We start from the raw sequence: 17,763 nt of genomic DNA, 5'->3' as shown, positions 1-17,763 counted from the left end.
CTCTACAAATGTCAAAGTTGTTGTTTCCTCTCAATCTCCTAGTTTCCAGTACCTACTAGACATTATTTGCATGTGTGAGTAAAAGAATTGTTTCTGAGAGCCTTGTAAACATTTTTCTTTAGCTGTACCTCCTTTCAGAATAGGAAATTGATTTCATTGTTAAGTGAAAAATAGAAGCATTTTAAGGACATATCTACATTGACTACGTAACATACAACAAAAGAGTGCTCAATTACACAGAATCACAGAATGGTCAGGATGGAAGGGACCACAGTGGGTCATCTGGTCCGATCTCTCTGCTCAAGCAGGGTCATCCTAGAGCACATGGCACAGGTGGTACCCAAATTGTTCTTGAATATCTCCAATAAGGGAGGCTTCACAACTTCTCTGGATAATCTGTTCCAGTGCTTACTCTGCATGATTAAGAAGCTCTTTCTCATGTCCAGGTGAAACTTCCTGGGCATCAGTTTCTGTCCTATCACTCAGCATCTCTGAGAAGAGCCTGGCTGGGTACCTCCCATTCCTATACGTACAGGCGCTGATGAGGTCCCCTCTGAGTCATCTCTTCTCTGAAGAAAGGCTGAAGGGACCCAGCTCCCTCTAAGCCTTTCTTCATAAGAGAGATGCTCCAGACCTGTAATTATCTTCACACCCCTCTGCTGGACCCACTCCAGCAGCTCCATGTCTCTGTTGTCCTGAGGAGCCCAGAACTGGACACAGCACTCAGGTGAGGCCTCAGCAGGGCTGAGTAGAGGGGCAGGATCACCTCCCTCCACCTGCTGGCAATGCTCTTCCCAATGCCCCCAGGTTACCATTGGCCTTCTTGGCCACCAGGACACACTGCTGGCTCATGGAGAGCTTCTTGTCCACCAGGACCCCCAGGTCCTTCTCCACAGAGCTGCTCCCCAGCAGGGCAGCCCCAGCCTGTGCTGGTGCCTGGGGTTGTTCCTCCCCAGCTGCAGGACCCTGCACTTGCCCTTGCTGAATTTCAGATGTCCATCCCTCCATCTTCTTTGTCCCTCTCTCCAATGTACCGAGGTTCTTCTAAAGGGCTGCACGGCCCTCTGGGGTATCGCCCACTGCTTCCAGCTCTGTGTCCTCAATGAACTTGCTGAGCAGGCATCTGCCCTTCATTCACCTCTTCATCCATATGATTGATGAATATACACATAAAAAAAATGTAAGAGTAGTGAGGAACAAAAAGTAAGCAAAAAGAAATTAATGCCTCTCTCCCCCCATAAATATGTAATAGAAGGTATGACTGAACATTATAATCAGACTATCAGTCTTTTAATTTTCAAGGAGAAATGCTTTTCTGGATAGCTTCCTAATTAGCTCAGATTGGGACAATTGCACTTTGAAAGATCATGTTTTTATTAATTGTATAGTTGCTATGGAATACCAAGTTTTTAAAAAAACTTTTGAATTGAAGATCAAAATGTTTAGTGAATAAAAGAGAACAATTATGATAATACAGTTTTTTGGATAGATTATCCACAATTTCTCCAAAATTCCATTTATAAGCTTCCCTGAGGAAGTGGCGGAACTTGTTGTTAGTACTTTATTGAATACCCTGATGAGAAGGCTTTAGATCTTCAGTCTGAATTCCTGTATATCATAGTGTGTTAAATTTAACTCTTTTAACCTTGTATTGATTCAAATTAGTTCAATTTGATTGAAGAATACTAGGGAAGTACTTCTTGAAACCTTAAAGGAACGGGTAGTCTGATTGTAATAGTCAGTCATGCTTTCTGTTAAATAGTTACAGTTTTTTAAAAAAATTTTGTTTGGCTTCCATTCCTTACCACTTGTAGTGTTCATATGTATATAAACCAGTTTTGGTACTGTTCAGCTGTGTGAGCAGTTCAGGATCATAACCAGCTGTTTTTATTGAAGATGGTGGTACACAGTGATAGTTTCTTTCTTGAGGGCATAGACAATGGAGAAACTAACATTTTATGATTGTTTCTCCCTAGCCATGATTCAGAGAACAGCCTTGTATTACTCTTAGTAATTCTGTGAATTAGATAAAATTCAAAGTTGGCCCTTTAGACTTCAGAACAATTTCTCTAGCAAACTGAATTTTGGTATTTGACATACAGAATGTCTCCTTTCCTAGTATCATATATTTCACACCAAAGATGCTTAAGATGTCTGGTAAGCAAAAATCACAAACAGTAACTGCTTGTACCAGGAGTGAGAATTGAGTGTGTATCCCCTAAATTGTCAAAGTTTGACTTTTTCTGTTGGTGAAGAGAGGAAATCTTAGGAAGGTGGCTTAGGTGGCCTTCTGCTCTATTCTTTTATATTTGGGTACATTCTAAAATGTCTAGCTTGTCCTGTGCATGCTGTAAAGCATACTTAGTTAAACTGGTAAGGAATTCCAGATTCTGCTGGAAGAGGTGTATCAGGAAAAGAAAGGTATTTTACCATTCACTGTTGCAGTTTTGTTCAGGAATTGGCTGAGATTTTGAAAGTGAAAAACAGAATGAGAAAGAATAAACAGAATAAAAATGGGTTAACAAAGGAAGTGTCAAAATATGAGGGTAGTGGACTAGGCTTAGGACAGAAAGTTGCCCATAAAACTTGGAGTAAGAAAATAATTTACTAATGACAGACAACCATTGAGGGCTGTAGGAATGGACCAGGTAGAAAAGATTGGTAGCTAAAACAGTTTTGGAAAAGTTGGAATTGTCTTGACTTATAGATGATGTAATAACTTTAAATTTGACAATTCGACAAAAAATGTGAGAAATAAGAACATGTAGTCCGATTGACTAAATTGTCTTCAAAATGAAGAGCAGCAATACTTTCAAGCAGACATTTAGTTCTTAATTAGTTCATACAGCTAAAGTGTGCCTGCAATTCTAGCACTTTTCAAAGTTTCTTTTCAGTCTGTACACAAAATGAAAAATATTATGAATACCTCTCCTTCTATATGAGGAGGATGGTTTTCAGTGCTGGAGTAAAACTTGTAATCTGGTGGTACTTTCAGGAGGTGCTTCTCTGTACCTCATTCTTCAGTGACCAGTGAACTTCCTGTCTGAGCAGTGCATTGGGTTTGCATGGCCAGGTTTTAGCAGCAGGCAGGTTACAAGGATGTCTTTTGTGAGAAGCTGCCACAAGCTTCCTCCATGTCCCACAGAGACAATGCCAAGAGACTCCAGGATGGAGTCACAATGGTAGGACAGTGGGTTCATCAGTGGTAGGACTTCTGGGATAACACATTTTAGGAAAGGGGTAGGAAAATTGCTATACAACAACAGCCAGAAAAAATGAGAGACAATGTGTCGTAAACAATTCTGCAGACAGCAAGGTCAGTGAGAAGGCACCAGAGCTGAGATTCCCCTGGTGCAGACCATGGTGAGGCAGCTGTGCCCCTGCAGCCATGGAGGAGCACAGGGAAGCAGAGATCCACCTGCAGCCCATGGAGAGCACTCTGTTGGGGCAGGTGGATGCCTGAAGGGAGGCTGTGACCCTGTGGGAGGCCTGTGCTGGAGCAGGGTCCTGGCAGCACTTGTGACCCTTTGGAGAGAGGAGCCCATGCTGTAGGACCTGTGACACCGTGGGGGACCCACACAGGAGCTGGCTGTGCCTGGAGGACGGGAGCTACACTGGAGCAGTTCATGAGGGACTGCAGCCCATGGGAAGGCCTCATGTTGAAGAATTTAGTAGAGAACTGTCCACAGTGGGTGGGTGGGACTCCATGCTGGAGAAGGGAACAGTGTGAAGCAAAAGGAGCAGCAGTGATGTGTAATGACTAGCACCCATTCTCCATTCAGGAGTAAATTTGGGGCTGGGAAGAAGGGATGGATGGGGGAAAGTTGTTTTAAGATTTATTTTTTATTTTTCATACTCCTACTCTGATTTGATTGGTAATAAAATAAAGCTGAATTCTGCAAGTTAAATCTGTTTAGCCCATGATCGTAATTGATGAGCAGTCTCTTCCTGTCCCTATTTCAACCCACAAATCTTTCCTGATATTTTCTCTGTCCTGTCCAGTTGAGGAAGAGAGGGGCAGGCACCTGGCATTCAGCCAGGGTCAACTCACTACTATTAGTCAAACCTCAGCTGCATTACAAGACTTGCATTTTAGTGAAAGTAACCTTCACTGAGATGTTTTCTAGAGGAAATGCATGTCAAGGAGTGTCTTTTTTGGACAACTAGAAAGAAAATACTCCAGTCAGAGGTACTAGAGACACATATACCAAACTTGATAATGGCTTTTTCAAAACTAGTTGAAACACAGCTAGAATGAATTGTACTAACGTCACCTCCTATACTTCTCTGGTTGATGCAGGTGTCATTTTTTTGTCTCAGGTGATGATGTCTTCTGTCTTAAACTATAGCAGTCTCTCTCAAATCTACAATGTATGAACACCTCAACAGCAAACAGAATGCATTAAGCTTATTCCTGCCAGAGGTCTAAGAGTGATGGAGTTCAAATGGTGTGTATTTTTAGGGACAGCTTAACTATCTTTTTTAGTTTAAAAACCCTGAACCAAATCAAAACAAAATCCAACAAAATGAAATGAAACAAAATGAAACCAAACCAACCACAGAAACAAAAACTCCAATGAAACAAAACCAACAAAAACCATAAGCAAAATGTGTCCACAAGCCACATAAGACCATACATAAATATTTCTCTCCCTCACTCTCCACCCTGCATCTCCTGCCCTTCCATTTGTTGCTAAAGGAACACTGTTTTATGCCTGCTTTTATAATGTTGCAGGTTTTAAAAAGTTTTCTTTGAGACTTCAGATTTAGTGGCAGGCATATAAAATAAAATGTCATAAACAAATGGCAAAACCCCCCAATTCTGTGACGTGTTTATATTTAAAATACCTTTCTATTTAAAAGTCTTTCTAAAAGACTTTAAAAATTCTTTAAAAGTCTTTCTCTGCATATCTGAAATACTATTTGAAGTTCAGAATTTGCAATACTAAAATAATTTTTCTAACATCAAAGCATTTTTATCAAGGAAACTGAACATTGTAGCACTTCACAGGTCTTAACAAAAGTGCAAGAATAAATGGGGATGAAGTGAAAGGTTATCATAACCTTCAGGGCCTCTTGAATTTCCAAAGGACATCTGATCTCAGAAGTTTGCTTCCTGATTGGAGCAAATACTTTGCACTTTGGCCTACAGCGTAAAGACCTGATGAATTTGCATTATTGGCTTTGTGTAGCTTACAAGCCTTACTTGATGTTACTGTTGTGCCATGAAGGCTGTGAAGCTATGGCAGTGTAATCCAGGAAGAGTTTGTGCTCTGCTTTTTTGTAACAGTCTCACAGAAGTTTGTCATTTCCCTGTAAAAAAGTTCAGGTTTCTGAATGAATTGCATTGTTTTTTAGTAATTTAGAAATGCTGTGCTTTTAAGAGCCTCATTTGTTATTTAATACTAAATGATGCTCCTTTATAAAAATTGTTTGTGTTGGGGTGTTTGGTCATTCTCCATAACTGAAGAGAAGAACTATATTTAGGAAGTAAGTAGGAGAAATTATGATAGAAGTGTGCTAAAATTATGTTGAATTTCATGGCAGCTATGCTTTTTTTAAAGCTCCTATTATTGAATTAGTTTGTTTCCTAAGTTTTCAGGGCGCTAATGTATTTCACCCAAGTTTAAAATTCTGCATTACTTCAAAATAAAGCATTAGGGATACTCCAAACCTCAGAATGATGTCCAAATGCAGGAGGTCAGTAGTTAATGTTAAAATCCATGTTAAGACATGGAAATAGAAAGTGATGTAACTAATTACCCTTTATTCCTCCCTTCAGGAATATGCAGTGTTAGGTAGTTTCAATACATGCTATCAGTGTTTGGAATCCTAAAATAAGAAAATTGATTTTTCAATTTTTCAAGATAATACTTTTTGATTATTTTTCCCTTCATTTGTAATGTCATTTAACAGTAAATTTTAATTTTCATGCTGTTATGTAGATACAACCAACACTTTTATAACATTGGCTAAAATTATATGGAGGGCTACATGGGAAGAGGAAAATTCTCTTTTAAGAGACAGTATGGGGAAAATATTTACAAGAGTAAAGAAAAAGTGCTTAGTTTCTTTACTGGGAAAGCATAAAATCTGATGATTGTAATGTCTCCAACATTTACGATAACCTCATAAAAACTGACAAATATTTCACTCCTAGTAGACACAAGAATAATTAATAAAATTACCATGTTCACATAGAAATTGTGCTTGGTTCGAAGTAGCTCATAGCTCTGATACTGTAGGGAAAAAAATTCAACTATTCTTTAATAGTAGTTGATGTTCAGATTCACCCACTTTTGCTGTGGGTGAATTTAAATGGTAGTTTTCCCTTTCTTCCCTCATGTATTTTCTACTGACACTAAGAAAAGGCATATTTAAAGCCATGCCTATATTTACAGAAGTAGGGAAGGTAACAGTTCTAATTTTTCAATGTAGGCCCTAAATAGACATTCTAAGCTATATGAAATACATATATAGATTTAAATTACACTTTCTAAACTATTACGAAAATAAGTACAATACAATGGCAAATTGCTTAAATACAAATTTTCTGAAAATTTTGGGCTCTAATATAATAAACTCAGTTTCTCCAAGCATATTATGATTCACTATTTAGGTCTTCTGTCAAATACAAGAATACTTGATAAGCATGCCCACACTGTGGCAGAGCTTTACTTTAGAAACTTTTAAAGTATTTTTCACTGATAGACTTTATGACTCCTCTCTATCCTTTATATCAATCTCCATAAATGTTAGGTCAGCGTGAGACACTGGAGTAATTACTAGCAATGTACCTAGGGTCAAGATACTCACTTGAAAATAGCCCATTTCACTCTTAGCATGTATGTTCATCTCCTAGTACAGATGATTAGTATCATCAAACCTCTTTAGGTGTAAGTTGCTTTTCTTTCTCTCAGGAGAAGGATGCCAATTCTTTGTTGTGAGGGTATGTATTTTTTGGAGCTGTAAATCAGCTTCAGATAAAGGACAGGAAGATCCAGTGCTTGACTTTACAGTATTTCTCTTGCTTGTGTTCCTGTAACTTTTTTCCATCACCTGACTCACAATTCTGTCTGGCGCTCTTCTTCCTAATGCTGTTAAGTGGCAGAGCAACATAAGCTGCTTTAAAAAAGAAGGGTCAAATTCATATAACTCATGAATTGGTAAGAAACAAAAAATCCTAACATTCTCTATTGTATTTAAAGAAATGAAACAATCTGTGCTTTTCTGAGTCCTCCAAGCCCTAAGAAAGCTAGGAAATTGTTTGATATGAAGATAATTAATACTTCAGCTGGATAGCAGAGATAATTGATTGAGAAATAACATTTCACCTGAGTATCATTTTTGAGGTAACTTAGTGGCTAATAAAGTGCATGGAATACAAAATAGATCTCAGTGAAGAATATGGAGATGCATTCAGATTAGTGTGGATCTGTCTTTTCTGGATCTGAAGTGTCTGAGTAATACATAAGGACAGAAGCATTCTGGCTGTCTCACAAAAATGACTGCTGTAATTTCATATGTATCAGCAATAAGTGTTTTGGCAGCCATAACCATCATTGTTTAGAACTACCAAACATGTCAGTAACCAAATGAAACTGTAGGGACCTACCTACAGTGATGGTTTTCTTGCAAGATTAAGGAAGGTTAGACAAGAAGTTTATATTCACATCCTTCCCTCTGCTTAGACTCCAGGTCCTCTGCTTATCTATTGCCCTTTTATTCAATGCAGCTGACACTAGTTATCTCCCCTGTGATTTTTGGGGTTGGATCGTAAGTTGGATGCTTATTACAAATAATTCCCTCAGATAATTTTTTCAGATATAATGTAAAACATATTGCCAAAGGAAAAAAATTATTCAGTTACAGATGTTAGTAAGTGAAACAAGGCAGTGAGCGCTGCTAGGATGTGCTGCTTTAGAATTTTTTAAGAAACATACAAACTACAGATAATTTGCAGGATAGTTTTAGTTATAATTTTAAAGTTCTTAAGTGTTCCTGTTTTGCACAATTCTTTAATGTGTTGTAAGTGCTCTCTTGGAAATGAGGAGCATTAATGCATGAAAATGCAAGAGCTTCTGGGTTAAACATCCTACCTTGACAGGGCAGGTGGAAAGATAACTTCATAGAATGACTTCTGTGTCAGCTGAGGAGATTTCAGTTTCTGCTCACCCATCTGGCTGTTCTTGCAAAATTATACTGGTAGTTTTAGGCAGGCTTTTAAAGCCAATGAAAGGAAGAAGTCTGTGTCTTTTTAGTGAGATTGAAAAAGGTAGGCAAATTATAACAATGGCTCCACAAAGAATATTTTATGTTCCTTACTTTCTTCCCTACCTTTCCATGATAATCCAATTGCAAGCATGCTTTTGTAAAGACATAGTTTTAATGTAATGATGGCCAAATATGACCAGCTTGTTCTGGTGGAAATAAAACTGGTAATTTAGTCAGAAATGTGTTTCCATCTGCAATCCTGCCCACAGGAGAGCAAGTTACTGGACTGTAATGGCATGCTGCCACTACCATCTTTGGAAATGATGACAGTAGTTGTAAAACCCTTCTGCAAACATCAGAAAAAGTTACCTGCACCTCATGATCACATTCCCCTTAAATTCAGAAGCAAGGACAAGTAGAAAAGCCTTCTTGGAAAGGGATGGATGATTTAGGAGAATGAATATTTGTAAAGATCATTGGAAAGGCATTGATTGAGTTCCCATGTGCATCAGAAATTATGACTTCCATTCACAGACATGCTTTTTATCAGGCATATCACTGCCACTGTCACCAACATTGTCTTTTTCACAAGCAGAGCAGGTAGAAGGAAGATTATTAAACTATGAAGTTTGTTCTTTTACTTATACACTCAAAAGATAAAAATTTCATTTCCCAGAGAACTGAAGTCTGTAAGATTTTTAACAAATGGAATATGCTAACTAGAGATAAGCTGAATATAAGAATCATCCAAATAGTTTCTATAAAAGAGTAATTCATGGAGATTATTAAAAAATAAGGTTCTCTGTTTTCAGAAATGGTACAGAGACATTTGAAGAATTAATGTTTCTGTTTGAAGTACCCTAAATTCTAGGAAATAATTGCCACTGAGAAAAGGTAAATAAAACATGTTTTTAATTGTAAAATTCTGGTTCAGTTTGTTGCACAGGATATCTAAATTCTTTCATCTCCTAATACAAATGGATTTTGATAAGATTTTAAGAAATAACACTGGTCTGAAAGTTTCATTGCATTATGTACATTTCTCAGATTAATTGATTAAAGCTATGTTTTTATAAGCAAGGGACACCCTTTATTTGATTATATAATAGTGTAAGGTGTCAGTTAGACTTTTGCAGTGTATAATACAGTATATGGCTTCTGCATTTGTGAGATACCACAAACTGAGCCAGATACATGCGGGCATTGCTGCTGAATATCTATTCCATAGGGACATATCCCATAGGTGAGGCAGCCATGCATTTTTGATCATGAAGTCCATCCTGATCCTGTAGGAATCATCCATCCTTCACTGATGTTCTTTTTTTTTTTGGAAGGAATGGTTGCCAACACCTTTCACTTGTAGGTTGTTATGATCATCTGAAGAGGTGAAATAGTATTCAGTATATTGAAATTCAGGGTAACATTAAATTCTTGGGGCATTATACCACGATCTTGAGCAATATGTTCAGATTAATATAACACAACTGCACTGATTTCAGTGAATAAAGTGGCATGAGCTGGTATGAAGTGGTATTTTCATCTGAAAAAAGGTCAGTTTCTTTGCTACTACTTCTTGTATGTTCTTGCATCAGCCCTAAATGTTAACAGAAAATCAAACCTGAGTGCCTCAATCCATTTGTTTTCCTGAATGATGAGTAAGAAATCAGAGTCAGTCCTTTTAGCATACAGAAGACTTCAAAGACAGACTTCTCTGTATGATTCTGGGAGTTCAGAATCTCAGTTTTGGCACTGTTTTAATTACTTCTCTGTCTCATTATCAGGGAAGTTCCTGTGTCTCTCACTATCTGCCCCTCTGATTTTGTAAGCTTTTGAGAAGGAGTAAATTTGAATAAAGCTTAATATTTTAAAAAATAAGAAATGAGGGAATACATTTTTCTCTCCAAGTGATTGAATGGAAATTGATCAAAGACTAAGAACGTAGAGTTTTATAATAACAAGAATAAGGATTCTTTAAGATAATTTTTTACTAGGGTCATATAATTTTTCTTGAAAGTTAATTTCTTTCCTGAAAATCTCTTTTGGCCAAGTTCCATCCAGAGGTTTCTTATTTTATTTTCTGCTGATTTTTAATTGTCTTCATTTTGACCTTCTTTGACAAAGCAAAGCTCTAACAGGGGGGATTCAAGTCCCTCTGTGAGTAGATACAGAGAGGGAGTGTCTGTACAGGATGGTCCTAGGAACTGCAAAACCCATGTTCTACTTGAATTATCATTGATAGCACTGTGCCTATATATAGTGTATTGTTACAGCAACAGTACCTATTCTTAGTCCTTTTTCACTAATCCAAGAGTCTGCACTGTAATAAATATTCCATATCCAGGTACCATACCAAATAAAGGCTTGAGCGCTCTGTATTTGTCTTGCAATAATACTGTTATGTTTTCTTTAAAAGCTTTAATAAACCAATAAAATGCTTCCAAAAATCCATAAAAGGCAAGACAGTTATGTCATTGTGCTGTATTATGAGACCTGAATAAATTAAACAGAACTTAACTGACTTTCTACTTAGGAGTTCTCCTGCACTGTGTTCTTTTAGGTCCAACGCGATTGCTGTAAAGGTGACATTATGTTTTAAGCTATATATGATGCTGTAGAAAAGTAATGGGCTGTTTCTCTCCTATTCTTTTGGGCAGTTTTGGTATGAATCATGATGGAATTGGCAATTCCTGTGGGACCAAAGGTCATGAAGCAGCAAAGCTAATGGCAGCTCATATTACAGCAAACACCAATCCTTTCTCCTGGTCAGCTTGCAGTCGGGATTACATCACCAGCTTTTTAGAGTAAGTAATCTCTCAAGAAAAATGAGTTTTCAAAAAATTGACACCGTTTGGGATCAGTTGTAGCAATATACTGACCTGTTCTGATGGTTTACGTTTTTATAATGAATAGACAGAAATACAGTGAGTCATTTAAAACTCTTTATTTCTGTAGGGCATTATTTCAATATAATGGCAAAAGCTTCTTTTGCTCCATTCACCACCTTAACAGTTCTCCACTGCTTTTAATCTTCTCAAAAGATTCTGAAGTTCTGATCATACCTCATTACTTCATTAATCTGAGAGTGGGAAATAAAAGAGGGCAGGATTTGTCTATGGATCATGTTTTGTTAGCATACATAATGTGAGGGAATCTAATGAAGGGAAGATGGTCATAGCCCTGTTTGTTTTGCATTTCATTTGTCAGATATTTTTCATGCAATCTTGTGGGTTTTTACCTATCAATGTTCCTTGGTACTATGGGCGAGAATATAAAGATTATGGAAGAGGATGGCATAGATCTTTATATTAGTACCTTAAAATTCTGAAAACCTCTACTTCTGTGGTGATTTTATCCAGAAGTAGTTTGCTACATGAAATTTCAGTATGAAAAAAATCAGACAATCAAAATATGTCATTCACAGAAATGTATCAATATATACATTTATATCTATTGATGATTCATAATGAAGCCTTGTATGTGTTTTAAATTTTGAAGACAAGTACATATTACCACGAGTTCACTGAGAACAGATTCTTAGCAGATTTGTTTAGATGCTGAAAGATAGTCTTTATTGGAAGCAAATAACAGTTAGTTGGCAGCTTCAGTGTCATTAGTGCAATCCTGCCCTTTAGAAATACAGGTTGTTCAGAAATTCAGACACTTTCTGTATTTTAAGAGAGGGGCTTTAACCAGTCAATTGTCTAACCATGAGGCTACAAAGAAATTAACATCTCCTTTTCTTTTAGGGATCTAACTTCAGAATAAGATGCTGTCTTCTGTATCTTTTCTGAAGGGACTCATCTAGACCCAAGCCTTTAGGTTTGTTCAAATGTAGTTTCCCACAGGATGCAGAGAATCACTGACTTGGGCTGTCAAGGTGCTTGAACTTCTGTAGAGTCAGTGGGCAGACACTAACATTTAAGTATTGGTGCTATTCAGAGGAAGAAAATTTCTTATCAGTTACTGTAATAGGTTTAAGGCATTTTTTATCACAACTCTGAACCTTGCACCTTCGCAGTTTCATATACTGGCATATTTAAGATGAATATTTTAGTCTAAACTAAAGCAGTAAATGAGTAAATCATCTTTACCATATATGTGTGGTACACATTTCTCACAATATAATTTCATTTGCTAAGGGGATATATATATATATATATATATATATATGTATTAATTTAACTCTAGCATTATTTAAAAAAAATATACATAGCTATTTTGTTTTATAATTACCAATTACTTATGTTAATTCAATGCTGTTCCTATTAGTAGTCTTTCTAAAATGTCATTGCAGTCTGGTTTTTTAACTGTGAAAAAGAATATGGTTTTCATATATCTCCCAAGATTATTTCACAGCTTTGTAGTTCTAACTGTAAGCTTACTGTTCAGGTATTTCTTTGTAGTATTTGGGAGCTTGTTCTTCTTGTTACACTTCTGCTGTTCTCTGTCTTGTTTACTTCTATTTGTTGCTTTTCGCCAAAAAACTAAATTTTGATCCCATAATTGTCCTGACAATAACTTGACTGTTAATGAGGACATAATTCAACATAAAGTGAAGAAGTTATTTCTTATCTATGGACTTAAAGGAAAGGAACATGATAAAATTCTGTGTGTGTGTTATTCTGCAAAGATAATAGAGCTGAAGATTTGTTCAGAATGCTCCTGCACAGTTTCAAATTTTAGCCTGATGCATGCAGTAGTCTTTTGAATTTTTAGTGCCAATTAAAAACATCTTTATGTTGAGCATTTTTACCCTGTTTTTTAAAATTGATTTAGTCTATTATTTACTGTTAGCATCTCTATTATTCTTTTCCATTCCATAGGTTGATTTATGTTTAATTTTGAAATCTGTGGGGTGGCAGTGAAATTGTAGTTGTATTGCTATAAAGCCAGAAGTACTCTGTTGAGTCTGGTTCCATAGTTCTAATCTCTTCAGATTTTTTGAGATACTTCTCTATCATTGCCAGTGTTTGCAACTCTACTCAAAATACTACCAAAAATGAATTTCACAAAAATAATCATTACTGAAGTTACTAAGTGATATTTGAACTAGAGAAAAACAACAACCTATGCATAGGAGATTCAATGATAAATTATTTTTCATAGTACGTCAGCTGTATTTTTGTAACCTGGAATAAAGATGCTATTTTTTTTCAAAGCCACCTTGGACACACATAATGTTACACATCACAATTTTTGTAGATTTTTCTGTTGTATAGAATACAGTGTTATATATGACTTTAATATAACTTTTCTTTCATCTACTAATCCTGGAATCTGTTTTCAAAAATGTCAGATTTCTCAAACATGATCTATTCATTATAAATCTGTGCTTATTCTGGTTTGTGGATCTAATATTCTATAAATGAATTGATAGTTTTTTCCTTAAAATATTTGATTTATTATTTCATAAGGTAGATAGTCTCTAAAACTGTACTTTGTTTCTCTAGTTTCTAGTTTACTCACCAGATTTTATACAATCTCAATGACAACAGGCATCTGTTAGAGTAAAACATACCTTCAGGACAACTGCCAGAACCCAAAATCTCTTTTTACCCGTTTACACCTTTCATTAAGACAGGGCAGCTCTGAGAGCAGATATATTTCAGTTGCAGGTAGTAAACAGTTAGCAAGAATAAAAAAAATAATAGCAAGTTTCATGTGGCAACATATCTGTGATTGCTTTTAGAAGAGTCTGCATCCTCACAGAATTTTTTTTTTCCCTTAATTTTTCTTGATGACTTAGCAACGGGTGAGAAAAATGCTGATTTAGATCTTTAGAGGCCAAGCTGGTTTGGAATTCATTTAGCTGTGTGTAACAAGACAGGTAGGACTTGAGGGTATTAAATGCAGATAACCAAGCAGAAACCAGGTCTGTGAGACCTTTTAAGTGTATATCTTTGCACCTTTGCCCACGTTTGGGCCATACTGTCATGGTACCATGTTAATGCAACTGGAATGAGTTTTGATAGAATTTCATTACACATTCACAGTATTTTATGGTAAGGAATGCTAATGCGAATTTACTAGTTACCAGCTCAGGTCACTGCTTGCTACAGCAGTTTTACACTGAGTAGTAGCCATGAAGTATCACCTGGGGGGTTCGGTCAGATAGTAGTTGGGAAAGCAAATTATTTTTCAGGAGTGCTGGAAAAAGGATGAATATGGCTCAAAGGCTGACATAAGACAAAACAAACTTGCAATGCTAATAGGTCTACCAAAACTCTCAGTAAGGATGATCAACCAGCACAGATACTGAAATGGCGAAAGGAAGTACTTCTTTTCTGGATAAAACATTCCTTGAAGCACATAAAAGCTCTTGTCTGCCAAGCTTAAAATAGCTGTTGTCTATCAGGCTTTTAGGTACAGTGAAAGATTGACATAATTCAGTTTATCAACTGGATTGTTCATAAGTGCTTTGCAATGGCTTTAATTTCACTAACATTATATGGAACTAATTACTGTAGTACTGTCTGAGAATTGGAGGCTCGGAGGGCAGTCTCAGGGGACAGAGATTTCTGTGAAATGAGTAGAAATCTGTAATATCTATTCATAGGAGAAAAGAACCAAGCCTGAAATTTTAGTGGCTGAAAAACAATTAGTATGAATTTAATTCTGTTCAACATGTGTGTGTGTGTATATAACTTCTACATTTTGTTATAAAAAAACTGTGTGATTTCTGGAATCATAGTTTGTTTTTCTTGTGCAGTAATAGGAGAGGAGTTAAGAGAAGCAAGATGGCCAGCTCTGTCTTTCAAAGGCAGGGTTGTCTTTTGAAGATAGAGGAGAACCAACAATCTTAAATTATTTCATTAAGATCTATCACAGGAAATTCTTGGAGACACTCTATGATTGCCATACAGCAAGATTTAGATCTTAGACTACAACTTTCTAACTCTGGAAGGGAGCCAAAACTATCTTGGTCCAAGCAAGCCCATGCAGACAATATAGGGAAAGAAAAAAAGCCATCATTCAGTGTTCTGGTCCAGTTATCATCTGCCCAAGAATCTTAAATGTACAAGTGGATATGCAAAGTAAATATAGGATATGTCTACATATACTTCTTATATTATCTATGGCACACTGGCCAGTTCCCTCATACTCCAGAAATGTAAAGTAACTTCTGAAAAAAAGTATAAACCAAGAATAGCTTTGAAAGATAAGATCAGATCAATCTTATAAAATTTAATATCTCTTTCTACAAATCAGTGGACAAAATTTGCATGTGTTGACCTATATTTTGGATTATAATTTGCTTATTTTCTTTAAATTATACTAAGATCTAAATTATTTTTTGCTAACAGGCAATGAAATAAAAAAAATGTGCCCTCTTTTGGTATAGATTTCTGAAACTTTGAAAGTCTTATGTTTTACTTAAAAGACTCTTTAGTTGATAAAATGATCTAAGAGTTTCTGCAATTATGGGATAGCAGTATGGCCTTGAGTGTTGACTTTGCAAGTATTACTCTTTGTCTACCTTTTGATTTATTTAAATAGAAGGAAATTGTAAAGGGCAGAATCAGCCTCAGATTTCCATTAACTTATTTGTAGAATATCTGATGAAATAATTGATTGGTCCAGTATTTTATATGTTAGTATCTCATGAACTCTTAAAATTGGATTTTGGTAGGAGGATGATTATGATAGATGAAGAAAGAGATTTTTCCTTGTACAGCTGCTGGATATTCCAATGAATAAAATTTAGCTTTGGAACACAGGAAAGCATGGGGGATAGTATGCATTAAAGAAACAGCAAATTACTACCTCCAAGCAAAGGAGCTCCAAGGAACATTGAGTGTGATGAAAAGATTGTGCAAAATTGCAGAGTCTTTTGTATAAAATAGATACTAAGACAGAGCCAACCTTGGCATAAAAGAATGGAAAGAACTAGATTTTATCAGAAGAGTGAGAGGTAAATCTGAATTTCCGTAACATTCAAGAAAGTTTTTATTTAGTAATTGCATTTGGCTTGATTTAATTGAAAGTACACCAAATCCAAATCTCAGTCTGTTACTTATGTCCAGATTCTACAAATATTTATGCCTAGATCTGTAGACTACTGAGCAATGTGCAGAGTTGACCCATTAATGTCAAGTAAAGCAGCTTTTGTAACCTGTAGAGAACTGTAACCTAGTGCTTCTAAGAGATCAATTTATACTTATAAATATGAAGTAAGGATTCTGTTTGGAGTCAGATATATTGGCATGTAAATAATTAATGGTATGTATATGTAAAAATGCTCTCTGTTTTTGTTAATAATTTTCACTATTGCTTTTTTCATATTTTATTACTAATTTGGGATCAGAATTAAATAAATCATTATGTATGATAGCAGTTTATGTATTTATGTGTATGATTGTTTAGCTATAACAGGTATTCACAAATATTCACAAATATTACATTTAATTTGTGATCATTAAGTGTAGCTTGCATTATAGTCCACATAATTATTATGAATGAAGTCATTGGGCGACATTCAAAACCAATTTTCAGAGCCAGTGTTCTGGGATATTTTCTTCAGCCATTGAAGGAGTTGGGTTATACTATGTAAGTAGGAATATTTGGGAATAGATACTGTAATAGGAACATAAACCCTGAGAGATCTACATCCATGATTTTTGCTTTTTCTCATTATTGGTCTTTAATGCAACTGTGATATCTGTGCTGAGGTGGTGATCCTGAGTTTTGTATTCAGTCTGTAAAGATTTAATCCCTGGTTGATATTAATTTGGTTGATCAGTTAGTAGTGATCACAGCCTGAAATCTTAAGCTTTCCTAGAATGTTCTAGTATCCTTGTTATATTTTCAAACAGAAGAGTAATTTGCTGTCATGTGATATTAAAATACAAAAAAAAAAAAAGTTTAAATTATATTGTAGAGTATTTTAAAATGATCTCTGGAGACACTACACTGGAATACTGGGCTGAAATGACATCAAGCTTAGCTATTTTGTAATTGAAACAAGTCCCAGTATGTCCCATAAAACTTCACAAAATTAACCTAAAGTTAGAAAATGAGAAAAACTGTGAGTACTATTAGTACCTCGTAGAGTAATAGAATGTAATGGTCAGTTCGAGATCATCTTATTTCTGTTGTAGGCATTAAAGACTTATCCATGCCATGTTCAAAAATGCAAATGCTCTGCAGGGATATCCTGTAGATTTTTTGACTTGGTGTATATACTACCTGATAAAGTAGAAGATAAAATCACATAGCATAAAAGCAATTATAAGTAGAAGTTTTCTAAAAATTGGGGCATTCTTTCCAATCCTTTTTTACATCTACGCTTTTATATGCCTGAGTGATAATAACTATTAGATCTCTGTTTATAAAGTTCTCCAAAACCATGAATCTTCTTGGACCCTTTTGGTTCGTTCCCCTAGATTTAACATAATTTTTTTTCTCAAGTATCTGGGCTTTGGTTTGATGGAACAAAGAAAGAGAGAACAGGGACATACACACAAGAGCACAAGAGTATTGGACCATTCCCAAGTCCTGTAAAAGTTTTCTGGAAAGGTTAAATGATCCTCAGCCTGTATTCATTCTTTG

General features: G+C 35.9%; 1 protein-coding gene across 5 annotated transcripts in view; it reads left to right on the top strand.

Annotated features, from left to right (window-relative positions):
* Positions 1–17,763, top strand: part of ADAMTS6 (ADAM metallopeptidase with thrombospondin type 1 motif 6) — a 148,632-nt gene that overhangs the window by 69,386 nt on the left and 61,483 nt on the right. For all 5 annotated transcript variants that reach the window (XM_063180314.1, XM_063180311.1, XM_063180312.1 and 2 more), the window contains exon 10: positions 10,869–11,015. In XM_063180314.1, coding sequence (XP_063036384.1) covers positions 10,869–11,015 — 147 coding nt within the window. The remainder of the gene's footprint in view (positions 1–10,868; positions 11,016–17,763) is intronic.

This window comes from Melospiza melodia, chromosome Z (assembly GCF_035770615.1).
Source record: "Melospiza melodia melodia isolate bMelMel2 chromosome Z, bMelMel2.pri, whole genome shotgun sequence".
Lineage (NCBI taxonomy): Eukaryota > Metazoa > Chordata > Aves > Passeriformes > Passerellidae > Melospiza > Melospiza melodia.
The sequence above is the reverse complement of the archived record's forward strand: the minus strand, read 5'-3'. Positions and strand labels throughout refer to the sequence as shown.